The 17,420-nt window shown below is 44.7% G+C and overlaps 1 protein-coding gene across 1 annotated transcript; it reads right to left on the reverse strand.

Moving 5' to 3' along the window:
* Window positions 1-4,919: 4,919 nt before the first annotated feature.
* On the reverse strand, window positions 4,920-6,994 carry LOC130461513 (uncharacterized). Its single transcript, XM_056829645.1, has 3 exons — window positions 6,379-6,994; window positions 6,264-6,303; window positions 4,920-4,927 (listed from the first exon to the last, which is right to left on the reverse strand). The coding sequence occupies exons 1-3, from the start codon at window positions 6,820-6,822 to the stop codon at window positions 4,920-4,922; spliced, it is 492 nt and encodes a 163-aa protein (XP_056685623.1). The 5' UTR covers window positions 6,823-6,994.
* Between the last annotated feature and the right edge of the window lie 10,426 nt (window positions 6,995-17,420).

Genomic DNA, 17,420 nt, shown 5'->3' on the forward strand with positions numbered 1-17,420 from the left:
GAAGTCACCACCAGAAAGTAGGGACCCCAAACTGTACTGTCACTTTCACAGTGACATTGGGCATGACACCAATGAATGTAAGAGCTTGAAAAGGGCATTGGACGGCCTAGCCACCAAGGGGTTCTTAAAAAGTTATATCAGCAGGAACACGGGAGGTTCTGGAAAACCCTTCTACAAGAAAAACAAATCCCCTCCCTCGGAGGAAGATGGGAATCGTACCGACCCAGAGTGCGTGGCAGTCATCTCAGGAGGATTGGCCGCCGGCGGGCCGACCATGAGGGGCCAGAAGGATTATGCCAAGCGATTGGGGCAAGTGATGCTGTCCGGCAAGGCCACAGTTGACCCATTTCCAAAAGTTGAAATCGGCGAGGCCGACCGTGGGAAAATCTCCACCCCGCATGACGATCCTTTGGTAATTGAGTTAAAAGTTGCTAACCTAAGGGTTAGGCGTATTTTGGTTGATACAGGAAGTTCGTCGGACATAATTAGTCTAGAGTGCTTGAATCGGCTGCAACATGATCCCTCAAAGATTGAGAAAATCCACTATCCCATTATAGGCTTCGGAGGTAGTGTCATCCACCCAGTCGGCATAATTACCCTTCCTCTGAGGATGGGAAATAAAAAGGAATCTCGGCAAATGGATGTCCGTTTTCTCATAGTGAAAGATCTGACGGCATATAACATCATCTTGGGGCGTCCCACGTTGAACAGGGCAAAGGCTGTCATTGTGACTCATCTGATGCTTCTTAAGTTCATTTGTGACGATGGGAGCGTCAGCACTATACATGGTGACCAGCAACAAGCTAGAGATTGCTACCTAACCACCTTGAGTCCAGAAGCATGGGGGACGGGTGAAGAGAAAGGGACGTCGAGCAACAAACGAAAATGTGGCGACACGCAACCCAAGGTCGTCAAAGAAACATTAACTATCTCAGCAGGGCACATGGAAGAGAGACGCCCAGAGCCTGTTGGGGCCCATTTCAATGTGGTTTTAAACACAGATAAACCTGACAGAGTAGTGCCCATCGGGATTTCTCCTGACGACCCGCTGGCGGCAGAGTTGGTCCACCTTTTGAGAGAATTTGAAGATATCTTTGCTTTCACGGTGGACGAAATGCCGGGTATTGACCCTGCTGTGGCCGTCCATAAGCTGAATGTGGACCCAAACTTTAAACCGGTTCGTCAGAAGAAAAGGAACCATGGGGAAGATAGAAATCAGGCGGCAGCCGCGGAAATACAAAAGTTGATGGAGGCTGGGTTCGTCAGGCCTAGTCAGTACCCCGACTGGGTTGCTAACGTGGTCCTCGTCAAAAAACCTAATGGTACCTGGAGAATGTGTGTTGACTACACCAACCTCAATAAGGCATGTCCAAAGGACAGTTTCCCATTGCCCAAGATTGACCGGCTCGTCGACTCTACAGCGGGGCATGCTATGATGAGCTTTATGGATGCCTACTCAGGGTTTCATCAGATTCCGTTGTGGCCTGACGACCAGGAAAAAACGTCATTTGTTACTGAACAAGGCCTTTACTGCTACAAGGTGATGCCGTTTAGGTTAAAGAATGCACCGGCCACCTTTTAGCGTCTTATTAACACTGTGTTCATTAAGCAGCTCGGCAGAAATATTGAAGCTTACATTGATGATATGATCGTAAAAAGTAAGCTGAGGGCGGCGCACATAACTGATCTCAGGGAGACATTTGAGACTATTCGAGCTTACAACATGAGGTTGAATCCTAAGAAGTGTGTGTTCGGGGTGACGGCAGGCAAATTCTTAGGTTTCTTGATTGATGAAAGAGGAATTGAAGCCAACCCAGACAAAATCCAGGCAGTAATCGATATGAGCTCACCAAAAACAGTGAAGGAGGTCCAGCGTCTCACAGGTTGTTTGGCCGCCCTGGGCAGATTCCTTTCCAGGGCTGGAGACAAGTGCCACTACTTTTTTAGGTCTGTCAGAAAGAAGGCCAAGTTTGAATGGTCGGACGAGGCCGAGGCGGCATTGGTCAGATTAAAGGAGAACTTACATACCTTGCCTCGTCTTGTTAGTCCCTTTCTAGGAGAGACTTTGTACATGTATCTCGCCGTGTCCGAGCACTCGTTGAGTGCCGTTCTACTGACAGAGAGGGAGGGAATACAGATGCCGGTATACTTTGTCAGTCATGTTCTTCAAAATGCTGAAGTTAGATATCCTACAGTGGAAAAGTTTGGCTTAGCTCTGTTCATGGCCAGCAAAAAGCTCCGTCCTTATTTCTTAGCTCACAAAATAGTGATCTACACCGATCAGCCGCTCAAACTGCCCTTCACAAAGCTGGAGGCGTCAGGACGAATGCTGAATTGGGCAATAGAGCTGAACGCCTTTGATATCACCTATGAGCCGAGGAAAGCTGTCAAGGGGCAGGCATGTGCCGACTTCATTGTTGAAATGACGAGGCCAGACTTTGCCAAGAATACAAGCACAGTGTGGACAGTGTATGTAGACGGCTCATCCACACAGAATGGATGTGGAGCAGGGATAATCTGTCACTCCCCAGAAGGAGATACTTTTGAATATGCTATGCAATTTAACTTCCAGGCGTCAAATAATGAAGCCGAATATGAAGCCCTGCTTTGTGGCATTAAAATGTGTAAGGCGGCAGGCGCCGAGGAGATTGTAGCACTATCTGACTCCCAACTGATTGTGAGCCAAGTTAATGGGACCTACGAAGCTAGGGATCCGACTATGGTCAAATACATGCAGGCCGTCCATCAGGAAGTAGAGCCACTGAAAAGTTTTGAAGTAAGGCAAGTCCCTCGGTCGGAAAATAACCAAGCTGATGCCCTGTCAAAGTTGGCAAGTTCCGCGTCTTGTGATACCCCTCGGCACGTGTTTTGGGAGGTAAAAGAGCACAAAAGTGTTGAGCAAATGGAGGTGGAAACTCTTGACAGAACGTCCACATGGATGGATGACATAGTAAACTTCAAAATGAATGGAGTCTTGCCCGAAGACTCAAGGGAAGCGGCAAAACTTCAAAAGAAATGTTCTTGGTTTGAAATGTGGAACGGCACCCTCTATAAAAAGGCCTACTCCCGTCCTTTGTTAAGATGTGTAACACCTGAGAAGGGGCAGGAAATTCTAGATGACCTTCATCAGGGGTTGTGTAGCTCGCATATTGGTGGAAGGGCTTTGGCTGAAAAGGCACTTCGAACCGGCTATTACTGGCCGACCCTTAAGGAGGACGCAATCTCACTGGTCAAGAAGTGTGACAAATGCCAGCGCTTTTCTCACCTAATACACCAACCGGCACGAGTTCTGACGCCCATTACAAGCCCAATTCCATTTGCTAAATGGGGGATGGACCTCCTAGGCCCATTCACGACCGCACCAGGAGGAAGGCGTTATGTCATTGTTGCTGTAGATTACTTCACCAAATGGGTGGAGGCAGAAGCGCTCAAAAACATAAAAACTGCTGATGTGAGAGCATTCATTTGGAAGAACATCACGACTCGCTTTGGGATTCCACAGGCTATCGTCTTCGATAATGGGCCCCAGTTTGAGACGCCTAAGCTGAAAGAGTGGCTGGCAGATCACGGTATACACACCTGTTTTGCATCAGTCGGACGACCCCAAGCCAATGGTCAGGTTGAGGCGTTCAACAAAATTATCTCTGAAGGAATGAAAAAGAAGCTTGACGAAGCCAAAGGTCTATGGGCTGATGAGCTGCCAAATGTCTTATGGTCCATCCGCACCACGGCTAAGAATTCAACCGGTGAAACACCTTTCTTGCTAGCCTATGGCGCCGAGGCTGTCCTACCCATAGAAATGTGTGAACCAACGTTGAGAGTCATGCTGTATGACGAAAATGCTAACTGGGAGACAATGAAAGCAGCCTTGGACTTTCTGCCCGAGGTTAGAGGAAATGCAGCGCTCAGACAACAGCTGTACAAGATAAGGATGGCAAGAGAATACAACAAGAGAGTCTCTAATAGAGTGCTCAAAGTGGGAATTTTGTCCTCAGAAAAATGGAGTCCACAGGACGAGCAAATGAACAAGGTAAGCTGACGCCCACTTGGGAGGGACCTTACGAGATCTATGATGAGGTTAGAGATGGAACCTACCGCATTCAAGACATGCAAGGCCGCCCTATTTTGCGCACTTGGAATGCCGACAATCTCAAGAAATATTTCTTCTAGATATGTGCTAAGCCTTGTCTTACTTACCACGATCCATTGCCCAAGGGGCGGCCTCTAATGGTCATAGTAGGGTAGTAATTACTTTTGTAACCGGCTAAATTCGCCTTGCAAAGTTATAAATAACACTACTCTATTTGTCTCGTAATATTTATTGCTCGCACAATGAATATAAAAATATACACTCCAATGCATAACCAAAGCCTAATTGTATGACGGCCTGAGAAGTGGCCCAGATTAGCAAAAACTCAGCAAGACTAATTGTTTGAAGCCTAAGAAGTGGCCCAGATTAGCACCAAGTTGTAGGCTGATCACCTATCCAACTCCCCTCCCAATATAAGCAAGCCGCTGGCCGACCAGTACAACATAACAAGTGCCAGCGGCACAAATAAACTTTAATCGTAAGTTATTTGTTCAAAAGCCCAGCGGCATGAACAACTTTGAAACATAGGTTGTTTGCTCAAAAGCCCAGCGGCATGAACAACTTTGAAACATAGGTTGTTTGCTCAATAGCTCAGCGGCATGAACAACTTTGAAACATAGGTTGTTTGCTCAATAGCTCAGCGGCTTGAACAACTTTGAAACATAGGTTGTTTGCTCAAAAGTGCGGCGGCACGAATATATGGCCGTCCAGCCCATTTGACGAGCATGTCTAGCGGCAATCATACCTATTGATTGACTTGCGTCAATCAATATCGTTATAGACACGCTCGCCAAAGAAAGCGACGATCACAGTAGTGCCTAGCGGATGCTCAGTTGCCTGCGGCACCAATATCAAAGAGACTAAGGTTGTTTGCTAAAAAGCGCGGCGGCACGCACGTTTGGCCGGCCAGTCCATTTGACGAGCATGTCTAGCGGCAATCATACCTATTGATTGACTTGCGCCAATCAATATCGTTGTAGACATGCTCGCCAAAGAAGGCGACGACCACAGTGGGGCCTAGCACATGCTCAGTTGCCAGCGGCACCAACCACTTGGAAGCAAAGGTTGTTCGCTCAAAAGTTCAGCGGCACGATTAACTTAGAAACAAAGGTTGTTTGCTCAAAGTTAGGCGGCACGAACGTTTGGCCGTCCAGTCCATTTGACGAGCATGTCTAGCGGCAATCATACCTATTGATTGACTTGCGTCAATCAATATCGTTATAGACACGCTCGCCAAAGAAAGTGACGACCAAAGTAGTGCCTAGCGCATACTCAGTTGCCTGCGGCATCAACGTGCTTAGTGTACACTCGGTTGCACCTTGGCAATCATACCTATTGATTAAGCCTATTGATTAAGGAATAATCAAATTATGAAGAGCAAATAAATGCGAGATAAGAGAAGCATCAAAAAACCTATTTACTTATAAAACAACGCCCGTAGAAAGGCGTGTAAAAGTAGCTCAGAATTCTTGACCAGAAAAAAGAAAGAAAATTGTTGTGTGCTCAGCAGGCACAATGATACAGACGCCATCAGCGCCAAAACTTTACAACATAATTGTTTTTGCCCTTAGGCACGGGAACGCTTGAATAAAATTTAAAAAAGCGGGAAAGGAAGCAAATCAGGGAGCGGCCGCATCGTCCTCGTCATTAGATGATACAAACTCAGGGGGCGGCTGACCAAGACGTTCAGCAGCCAACACAGCGGCACTGTGCTCCATTCGCCGCTGGAACCACGCAAGATCATACTCTGACATGTGGCTCTCCCAGGCGTGCTTAACAGCGTCCTTGGTCGCTTGTTCCCCCTGATCATAGGATTCCAGAAGACGCTCACGCAAGGTGCGAACTTGCGATCTGGCCGTCTCCAGCTCCCCACGAAGATGCTCGGCTTCCTCAGCCGCCTCTTTGACCTGAGGGTACTCCCGCAACTGGTCCTGAAGCGCCCGTATTTCCGCCGCCGCTGTCTTGGCCTCCTCGACCATTGCCACCATGTCTTTGTCCTGCGCCAAGATCTTCTTAAGCAGCTCGGCCTTGTCAGATCTCAACGCAGCTACCTCCTTCGCTTGAAGGTCTATGGTCGTCTGCATCTGCAGGCGGACCTCTTCAATGGACTTGAACGCATAGTCGCCATGGTGGGTGGACTCAGCCACCTGAGCTTTGAGCTCCTCAACAGTGCGGGTCTTCCAACTCTTGCAGAATTCCATGCGGCAGAACAACTGCAAAAGAAGCTACATATTAGTAAATGACTCTAAAAGAGAAGACAAGTACAAGCAAGTTGGAAATAGACTTACGTCGAGAAGAGTGGCCTGGATCGCACCAAACTGGGCGTTAGTCTTGCGGCCAGGAAGAGAAGCAACATACTCTGCGGGGACGGCCTTAAAAACCTTGCGGCATATAGCCACCCTATCCTTTGACGAATAGTGGGGAGTAGCAGGTACGTTCTCGTCCTCGGCAGCAGCTGCATCCTTCCCTTTGTCTTTGGCTATAGGAAAAACAACGGCCTTAGGATGACGCGGAGAGTAAGAAGAACTGCCAGAGGAGGCTCGATACGTCTGAACGACGTTCGAATAATACTTACCGCCCGAAGACCTAGCTCGGCGGGCCACCTCCGCCGGTATCTGAGAGCGGACGTCGGCCGGGATTCCCGAAAGAGGGTCCTCCAGCTCGTCCGGATGCCCACCGGACCTCGATTTGGACACCAAGTCCACCACCAGAGACGGCTTGTCCACGCCCATCTCTTCGTCATCAGGGCATCCCCCCTCAGCAACCTTCGACTCGTCTTTCTTCACGAGACGGCGAGGTAGGGGTTTTGGCTTCTTGAAGGTACTCGGAGTCTCCGAGCCAGCCGGCACAGCTCTCTTCTTCAGCTGGGACAGAGTCGTCCCCTTCTTCTTCCCTGACGCCCTAGCCGCGTCCTTAGCTTGCTAAAAAAGAAAGTAAAGGACAGTCAAATATTAGGCCTCGTCATCTATCGCAAGTCACTCACCATATAGTGGCTCGTCATTAAAAAGGACGCCCATCTTAAAAATGACGGCGTACCTGATCAATCACAAGTCACTCACTATGTAGTGGCTCGTCATTAAAAAGGACGCCCATCTCAAAAATGACGAGGCGTACCTCATCAATCACAAGTCACTCACAGAATAGTGGCTCGTCATTGAAAAGGACGCCCGTCTCAAAATGACGAGGCGCACATTATCAATCACAAGTCACTCACAGAACAGTGACTCGTCATTAAAAAGGACGCCCATCTCAAAAATGACGAGGCGTACCTCATCAATCACAAGTCACTCACAGAATAGTGGCTCGTCATTGAAAAGGACGCCCGTCTCAAAATGACGAGGCGCACCTTATCAATCACAAGTCACTCACAGAACAGTGACTCGTCATTAAAAAGGACGCCCATCTCAAAAATGACGAGGCGTACCTCATCAATCACAAGTCACTCACAGAATAATGGCTCGTCATTGAAAAGGACGCCCGTCTCAAAATGACGAGGCGCACCTTATCAATCACAAGTCACTCACAGAACAGTGACTCGTCATTAAAAAGGACGCCCGTCTCAAAAATGACGAGGCGTACCTTATCAATCAAAAGTCACTCACAGAACAGTGGCTCGTCATTAAAAAGGACGCCCGTCTCAAAAATGACGAGGCATACCTTACCAATCACAAGTCACTCATATAAAAATGGCTCGTCATTAAAAAGGACGCCCGTCTCGAAAATGACGAGGCGTACCCTATCAACCACGAGTCACTTGTAAAAAGGGGTGGGGGTGGCCCGTCTTAAAAGGTGACGAGGCGCACCTTGGCGACCACAGGAAAAACACTAACAAAGGGGCCCGTCATTAAAAAGTGACGAGGCCAACCTTAGCAAACATGGGTCACATGTCAGGATATCGGCTCATCACTAAAAAGACGTCCACTATAGACAATGGACGGGGGAAGCTTAACTTGCAAAAAACAACCTAAGAGAATACTCACCTTCTCCTCCAACTCGGCCTTGGCTTTTTGCATCTTGGCCTCATAGATGTCCGCCATCCAATCGGTCATATCGCCCTTCTCGGTATCCGCTGCCGACAACTTGCTCATTCCTTCCTCTGAGAACAAAAGAAATCCAAAGTTAGAAAAATGAATACGACCAAGGCAGAGCGGCACATAGATTGGCATACAACCTCGAGTCATGGAATATCCTAAGCCTACTGCCGCTAGAAAGGCCTCGTTCCGAAACTGGCTAATGTGCGGCAACCACTCGGCCGGCACATGGAAACTCTTATCCACTGTTAAGTGGTAAGTGTTGGCCCTGAACAGGACCATTATCTGATCCCACTCTTCGGCAGTAAGGGGTAGAAGGGGCTCGTCACGATCCATGAAGTTGGCGTTGCAGTTCCAGCGGCTCATTCTCTCATACATCTCCTGGTCGTCCGTGTAAAACACGACCCACCTCTTCCTCCACATATGCCACTTGCTGAGCTTGCCGACCACTGTCTGGTAGGTACCACGGCTGCTCAGATTAAACCACCCTTTGGCGGCACTGGGGGAACGAGAGAGGGAGACCAGATGCAGAAAGGCGTTGAAGGACGGCTCCACGTCGTTCAGCGCACATTTGGCAATGTAGCCAAAGATATCCGCCCATGAGTTGGGGGTCAGGTGGGCCAACCCAATATTAAAACCATCTAACACCTCCACAACGAAGGGGTGTGGAGGGAATCTCATGCCGAGTTTGATGGACGCGGCATACACAGGGAATTCTCCCTCGGCAAGCAGGCTGACGGTCGAGTCCAGACCGGCCGGCACGCGCATTTGGTACCCTTCCCCCACGCAGAGGTCATCCCTCATCTTGGCTCCGTGCCTGTCTAGCCACCGCATCCAGCCCACGTCTGGGTGAATCTCTGACGGAAGCAATTGGGCCTCCTCCCGCCCTCTGGGCCTAATAAGCTGGGGAGCAGCTTCTTGCTCCTCGGCGGCCGATGACAATGGAGCGACGCTTGGCTCCCCCACTGCCTGGCTCGCTGTACCCTCCGACGAGCTTGCCGCCTGCTCCCCCGCCTCGACATACTCGTCGATCTCTTGAAAGAGTTCGGCAAATTCTTCGTCGACTGCCGAGGCGGTGGAAGAATATCTCTCCCTAGGAGGTGTCGATGCTTCTTCCCGCAAGCGCAGACGCGTAGGATCTGCCGTTTGCTTGGTTCTAGCCATGCCTTCTGCATAGTGAACGAAGCACGGCTTAGGGGTGACCAACAATGAAGAAAAAGACGCGATTGGACGTCCGCCCCGACAAAAGATGAACGGCGGAAAAATCTTAAATAAAACCTTTAAACCCTTACCTAGTACTAAGAGGTCGGCCGCTAACAAAGAGAAAAATGACGAGAGGATAACAAAAACAAGAAAGGCGAAAACTAACCTTGAAAGATCTGCGAAGTACTTGGTGAAGAACAAGATGAGTTTCGCGAAGAACGGGATGAGTTTCGCGAAGAACAGGATGAGTTTGATGAGGAAAAGGATGAGTCTCGTGGTGGCCGGAAATCGCCTGATGGTGGTGGGAACACGCCGGAAATCACCTATGAGAGCTCTGTGAAAACGAAATGTAAAAAAATGAAATTTACCCCCCCCTCTATATATATAGGGAGGGGCAAAATGGAGAAAGGTGACACGTGTCACCCCCTCAACACCTGACCCAAAGATGAAGATGCAAATCAAAGATCAAGAAGCGATACCCGGAAAGTGTTTCCAGAAATGCCCTTCTTGAGGGGCAAATGTTGTGGGCAAAATTACCATGCCTTCGTGCACCAATGAGGATGTGACACCTGGCACGTATTGCGCCCCCTAAGCAGAAATCATGCGAAGTCTACTCCGGGGCATGAGTATTAATCTAGGTATCTACAATGTATGTATTTAAGTATGTATAAATGTACGTATAAAACCTATACCTGGAAAATGGCTTAATTAGTATGTATCCCAAGTGAATGACTAAGCACAATAGGCCCAAATAGCCCACTATTGCTAAAAGGGATCAGAGAATTGTAAGGAGAAAGGACACGTGTCCTTCTCCCATTCCCCAGCCAATCATGTAAGGGGAATATTAGGTCATTCCCACAAAAACCTAGTACTATAAATATTCCCACTTCCCTAGAAAAAGGGGTCACAATCAATACATTCTAGAGCAATTGCTGCTCTGCCTTCTCTCTACTTTCTCTCTCTATAAAAATACAATCTTGTTTAATCTCTAAAAGTTACCAAGAAACCTCCAAGGTATCTCACCGGAAAAACCCCACAACACTTAATACTTGACCTGTTTCTAAAAATGGAAATATTCTAACAATATTATATTATTTCTCAGTCCACCCCTATTAACCCACCTACCCCCTATTCCATACAAAAAATAATTAAAAATTCAACCCCTACTCTCCCCCAGCCCCACCTCCTACTAACTACATTAAAATAATATCCCACTATCAACTACTACCTATTAAATTAAATAAGTCAATTCAAGTCCCTTAAACTCTGTGCCGGTCAAACCGGGTCGAGTATTCCGGGACGGAGAGAGTACAATTTATATTCATAATTTTTTTTTCGAAAAAATATATGCAGTTTTTTAATGCAGTTTATTAGAGGGAGGGTACACCCGTAGGGTATAGCCATTAAGGATATCCACTGTACCACCTTTTGTCGGTTCCTAACTTCCTTATCTCATTATCTATTCGACCCGACTAAAAATTTCCTAAAATATTATCGAGTTTTTTGAGTTGGCAAAAACTAATCTGACCCGAAAAAATTCATTGTTGTATGCTGATGGACTTGGTTTGATCCGAGTAATTTGTAACGGAAACCGGTCTAGAGTCAATCAACTAACAATCAACAAGGCTCTCTTAAATTTTTTGGGGGCTATTCTAATCTTAAAGTTGTGCCCCTGTTTTTTTTTTTTTTTTAATATAAGACATTATTTCAAAATATTACTCTGTCAAGAAAGGGAAGAGAAGCACAACAGTCCAATGCAAAAAGTGCAAGGCATTTGGACACAATTCCAAGACTTGCAAATGGGGTGCAACTAAAAGAGAACTGCTTAAGCAACAGGGTAAGTGTATCTCCAAAATCCATAAGAAAAGGTAAAAAGACAACAAGGAGACAAATCCACAATGCTCAAATTCATGGAAATTTGATTGAGCTTATGATCACATAGTGTCAACCAATATCTTCCTCAAATCAGCCTCACGTAAGACAAATTATTAAGCCAACCTCAAGTCAGGTATCCCTCTGTGAACCAACCTTCAACAAGTTCAAAGAAGCAGAAAATAATGCAATTTATCTGAACTAATTTGGCTACATTTTTATAGTTTTTTAGGTAAATGTTTTTGGGCATATATAAGTTGTAACTCCCTGTGAGGGGGTCGAAAAAGCACGAGGCTATTGCGTGACCTCGTCCCTCGTGGGTGTGACGCTTCTTTTTGTCAAATCAAGTGTAATTGGATTTCCTGTGAGTTTACACCCAATTGACTAGTAATATAGGAGTCGTCATTCAGTTTTTAACGACAATGAGAAAAACTGACACAACCCGGTTATCGTGACATAAAGGGAGTGCAATTATGTTTGACCACGACGGCCGTAGGTTCCCTTGTGATCCCTGGTGGTGGAGATCGCTCAACGTACACCCGCAGGGTAGAGATTGAGGGTTCGGGGGACTGTAACTATCGAGAGGAGTACTCGCTCTTCGATAACTCCAGAGGCAGGATATCCTTAATAGCTCATCATAAATAATTGAAGGGACATGCGTTAACTATTAAACTAATCTGAATTGATTTTAATAATATGCAACATATAGTACTAGATCGAACGCGATTATCTAATTTAGATTGTTTTAAGGGACCTAGCATGATAATCCAATTTTCCAAAAATATCATATTTATTAAGCGTGATCGAACAATCAGATTTCAGTTAGTTTAACAGTTCATAAAAGGGCGAGGAAAGCAACTAAACCATGGAAAAGGGACACATTACGACGCACCCTTGAGAGGTGTGTCACGGTTCTCAGAAAACTAACCACTTTGACTTTGCTATTTCTCCTTTTATTTAACGAATCTCAAGTTATGGGACAGGATACGTTCTGTTCGATTTATGGATCGATTGCGACAGAACGCGTGATCAGTTTTGCAGCGTGAGGCTTAGGCTTAGGGGTTTAGAGTCAATACTCAGAATAATAATTGTGTGTTGTGTGTGTCCTTTTCACGTCGAACTTAAGGCCCTATTTATCGAAAAGAGTTCGTGGAAAGATAGAATTACAGAACTCTAATCCACGAGGAATTAGGAAAAAACACGTACCAGGTATTTTCAGCGCCCAGGCCTGGGCGCCGAAGATTTCGGCGCCTAGAGCCAGGCGTTGAAAATAGGGTCTGGGCTGTTTTTCTTAGTCAGATTCGGATTCCTAGAATCCGGAGTATTTGAGATTTAATTGAGTCATTTAGTGCGTATTAACCTTGTGACGGGATGCGTCTGGGCCCGTTACGAACTCTAGGCTCGTTAGGATTTTAATTAATACGTGACTCTTACTTTCTAATCATATTAGGAATAGGATTCTCTCGCAATTTCTATCTCATTTAGGATTTATGTTGGAGTGCAACACCTAATTCTGACAGGTTTCTATCTTTTATGACTTGCCACTTTTAACAACTACCCATTACGGCAGTTACTATTTTTAGCAGGTTTCCATAAATAGCAGGTTTCTATAAATAGCAGGTTTCGGGTGAAATGAAAAGGGGTGATGAGATTCGTTATTTTATAGGAGATGAGTTATCAAGTGGAGATTTACGTTTTCATCATCGAACCTTCCCTTTCGGGAATGGGGACAAAAGTAGGTGTCTACAGTTAGCCCCCACTTTGACTGAGTCTTGGAATAAGACGATGGTCAAAGTACTAGACGGAGTGCACCACACAAGCCATGGTGACCTGTTTTTGCGAGGGTCTCACGAGCCCCCGATTGATAACATTTGACTTAAGGGTCATCACTTGGAGTGTCGACATATCCCTCACGTGTCATTGGGATTTGTCAACGGATAGTATAGAAACTTCCTCACTTTGTCATTGGAAGGATCTAAAGAAGTGTAGAAACTCCCTCACTTTGTCATTGGGAGTAGCTGCAGATGTTTTCGAAATCAAAGCTATAAAGTGTAATTGGGCCTGGCCAAGCCCAACCACGAGGTAAAAATGCTTTTAAAGATTCTCATTTTCAAGGCTAGTTAAACGAGAAAACCCCCTTATTTTTATGGGACGTAAAACGAAGGAAAATCCAGCACATCGCTCTTTTTTGGAAAAAACGGAAAACCAATCACATCGTTCTTTTTTGGAAAAACGGAAAATCAATCCTTTAATTTTTGGAAAAAAGGGAAAACCAATCACATCGTTCTTTTTTGGAAAAACGGAAAACCAATCCTTTAATTTTTGGAAAAAAGGGAAAACCAATCACATCGTTCTTTTTTGGAAAAACGGAAAACCAGTCCTTTAATTTTTAGAAAAAAGGGAAAACCGATCCTTTAATATTTGGAAAAAGGGAAAACCGATCACATCGTTCTTTTTTGGAAAAACGGAAAACCAGTCCTTTAATTTTTGGAAAAAAGGGAAAACCGATCCTTTAATTTTTGGAAAAAGGGAAAACCGATCCTTTAATTTTTGGAAAAAGGGAAAACCGATAAAGGTTATCGCTGCACCGACTAAGGACCTGCGCGATTAGTGACGCAGATCCCGCCGGCTAAAGATGGCGAGCCTGTCCGCTAAGGATCTGTTTGAAATTTGAAGATAAGGACCTACGCGGTTAGTGACGCAGACCCCGCCCGTTGAAGGTGGGCGAGCCCATTTTGGATTTCTTACTTTCTTTTCATTTTGCCTATGTAGAAGGGCTTTTGTGATTACAACCTGTTAGTGGGTCGCAATATTTCCTGATTAGGTGTGTCCTATAAGTGGGCCCACACTGAGTATATTTCTGTTAACGATATTTTTAAAATACCGTTTTTTCCCCCTTTTTTTTGAGATTATCCAAACACGGGACTTGTGTATAGCGCAGCCCGGGAATGTGATTTTGATCGCGCACTCTCTGTTGGAGTATACTTTTCGCGAGCCCCCAAGCACTCGGGCTCTGGTGGTCATTTTTCGCATGTTTCATAACGTCTTTTAATCATGTTTGGGGTCGAGCTCGTATGTGCGAGCGGCCCTTTCATAGTAGTGTGCTACTTTGGCGAAGTCATGGGGTGCGACTTCAGTCTTCGGGCGACAAGGTTTAATATCATTCGGTTTAGCTTGGCCCGATTTAATCCTTTGACAGACAAACATTTTTTATTTGAGAAACCAACGACTTAACAACATTTTTTGGTGTTTCGAAGAATGACCTTGATATTTTTTGTTGTGAAAAGTGTACATATGTGTTTCTTGAGACAAGTCTAAGTTTCGACCAAGTTTTACCATTCATTTTTGCTATTTGGGAGCTTAAAGGTGCTTTTGGGCTTGATCTTAATTGTACATAGGGCCTCGCGTCTAGCAACACGGTTTTAAGTCTTTTCCTGCTCCGCGTTTTGTGAAATCTGGGCCTTGGGCTGCATTTTCGGCTCCCAAGGCTGGGCGTTAATTATTTCGGCGCCCAGCTTCGGGCGCTGAAAGTCCTTTCCTGGCGAATTTTGACTTTCGGATTTCTTAACGCGTTTTCGAATGGGATCAGGATGTCACTTGATGCGTTCAACTATATATAGAGGCTAGATACGTCCCTATTTTCCATCACTCTCAATTTCCTTCTTTCTTTGCTGTGTTTTAATTACTCCTTGCTTTCGTCATGTCGATTCCCACTTTCTCACTCCAACGGACTGTTAGGCATTGGCTACGGGCCCTTAATCCTACAGAAAAGGCTTTGTTGAAAGAATACCATTTAGAGGCACTTTTAGGCTTACAACAAATTAACATTGACTATAATTTTCTGCACGCAGCCCTAAGCTTTTGGGATTCCGATCATCATGTTTTTGTCTTTCGGGGTAACGAAATATGTCCTTTGCCAGATGAATTTGCTGCGATCCTTGGTTATCCTACTAATGCTACCCCTGCCACTCCTGGCACTATTGAAGAGAGTAAACCAACCATAGGGGCTTTCCTAGGACTAGATGCTAACATGCTTGCTGAAGTTGTTGTAGGTGATGAAGTTAATTTGGCAAAACTTGTAAAACATCACTTTAGACCTAGTAAGAATATGACCGAACAGAAATTGTGAAGGAAATAATGCCCTTGGTCCAAGTATGCATTTAATGTTAAGTCTAATAAATGCGGTTCAGTATTAATTAACAAGTTAATAATTCAGTGAGATCAAGTGAGCTGAATGCCTAGCTAGAGGCCGCTTCAGTTCAGGTGGAATTAATGATATTAATCCACAGCTTACTCTTGACTGAACCCGTAGGGTCACACAAATAGTACGTAAACGGATCAAGTATTTAATGGCATTAAATACTCCATCTATGGATATTCGGAATCGACGGATCTTGGTTTCAGTGGGAGCTGAGATCGTCAAAGGCAAGAAAAGAATACTCCGGAAACGATGATATTGCCGGAAACGGAAATATGGATCGTATCGGAAATATAAATATTATCCAAGTCGTAGATGTTGCCGGAAACGGAAACATGGTACGTATCGGAAAATATTATCGGAAATAGAAATATTGCCGGAATCGGAAATATTGTCGGAAACGGAAATATTGTCTGAATCGGAAATATTATCGGAATCGGAAAATAATTCCGGAAACGGAAATATTAAATATTTGTTCGAAACGGAAATTAATTCCGGAATCGGAAATGTTAAATATTGTTCGTATCGAAAATGAATTCCAGAATCGGAAAATTAATCGGAAGCGCGTCGTACGAATTAGCATCGGACGAGCTTGCTAGACGAAGACCCAGCACGAAGCCAGGCCCACGTCCAGCAAGGGAAACGCGCGCCACAACACGCCAGCCCAAGGCTGCGCCAGGCCCACCGCAAGGCAGGCCCAGCGCGCGCCCAAGGCTGCGGCAGTCGTGGGCTGCGTTGCTCGGGCTGTGCGCGCGCGCGCATGGCGCCCCTCGTGGGCTGCTGTGCGTGCGTGTGTGTTTGTGTTCACATACGAAACCTAAAACGTACAGGATTCGTTTAATGATTAAATTCCTAATCCTAAAAGATAAATTAATTAAATAAGAGTTTCACTAGGATTCTAATTTAATTAATTCGTATCCTAGTAGGATTCCAATTCTCTTTCCACACCCCTATAAATATGTGGCCTGGGTTCACAATTTACAACGAGTTTTTTCAAGTATTCAAAGTGAGTTTTTGAGAGAAAAATTCAGTCACATATCTTGCCTAAAAGTGCCGAAAATTATTAGTACCTTAAGGGCGATTCTAGTTGGTCAATCTTAAGGCGGATCCGGACGTGCTGTGGACTATCTACGGAGGGACGACACTTGGAGTCCTAAAGACTTGTTCTTGTTCGGTTCGGGCGCAGCTAGGGAAGGCACGCAACAAAGAGTATGCATCTAAACTATGCTATATGATTATGTGTAAATAATATGTATTCCTGGCTAAATGGTTTTTCCGCATGATTTATGAATTGTCATATGTATCATAACCTAACAGTGGTATCACGAGCCTCTTATTATTTTCATAATCTAAATTGCATGAACATGGTTAAATATTACAAATTTGCAAGAATTAAAAGGGGTGATTAATTTTCGTAATTGTTAATTAATTGCAAATTGCGTTTATTTAATTATACGTACGCAGTTTTTCGGCAGTTTCTTCGTTACTCATCCAAATCGAGTGATTTTTGTGTCAATTCCGCATGTAAAAGGCATTCTAAAATTTTGACAAAGATAGTATTTTTCTGCCGAACCCAGAATTCTCAAATTCGAAGCCTAACTATGACTTTTCGAAGGTTTTAGTTTTTCGAATGCAAAATTTCGTAAATTTAAGATGTTAAATTAAATATTTGCGATTCTTGTTGATAAATCTTGAATTTTTGATTCACCTACTGTATATGTTTAACAAGTTTGAATGCCTAGCCTTGTTAATTATGCAATCTAATTTGTAATTATGATTAATTTGTTGAAAATTAGAATAATTTAAAATTAATTTGATTTTCATAATTAATTATAATTTAATTAGATACCTATGATTAAAAACCACCATAAAAATTGTAAATTTATGATAAATTTTAAATTTTTATGACCTAGACTTGAATCCATGTTAATCGGAAATCAATTGAATAATAAATTTTCGATTTTTCGCCCTAAAATTATGAAATTAATATTATTTATTAATTTGTCATTAATTTTAAATATAAAAT

The sequence above is a fragment of the Spinacia oleracea genome, chromosome 5 (genome assembly GCF_020520425.1).
Source record: "Spinacia oleracea cultivar Varoflay chromosome 5, BTI_SOV_V1, whole genome shotgun sequence".
Lineage (NCBI taxonomy): Eukaryota > Viridiplantae > Streptophyta > Magnoliopsida > Caryophyllales > Amaranthaceae > Spinacia > Spinacia oleracea.

Coding starts and splice junctions, on each gene's coding strand:
- LOC130461513 (XM_056829645.1), bottom strand. CDS start 6,822: ATGGGCGTGGACAAGCCGTCTCTGGTGGTGGACTTGGTGTCCAAATCG. Junction 6,304..6,378: donor TCCAGGCCACTCTTCTCGAC/GTAAGTCTATTT, acceptor CTTCTTTTGCAG/TTGTTCTGCCGCATGGAATT.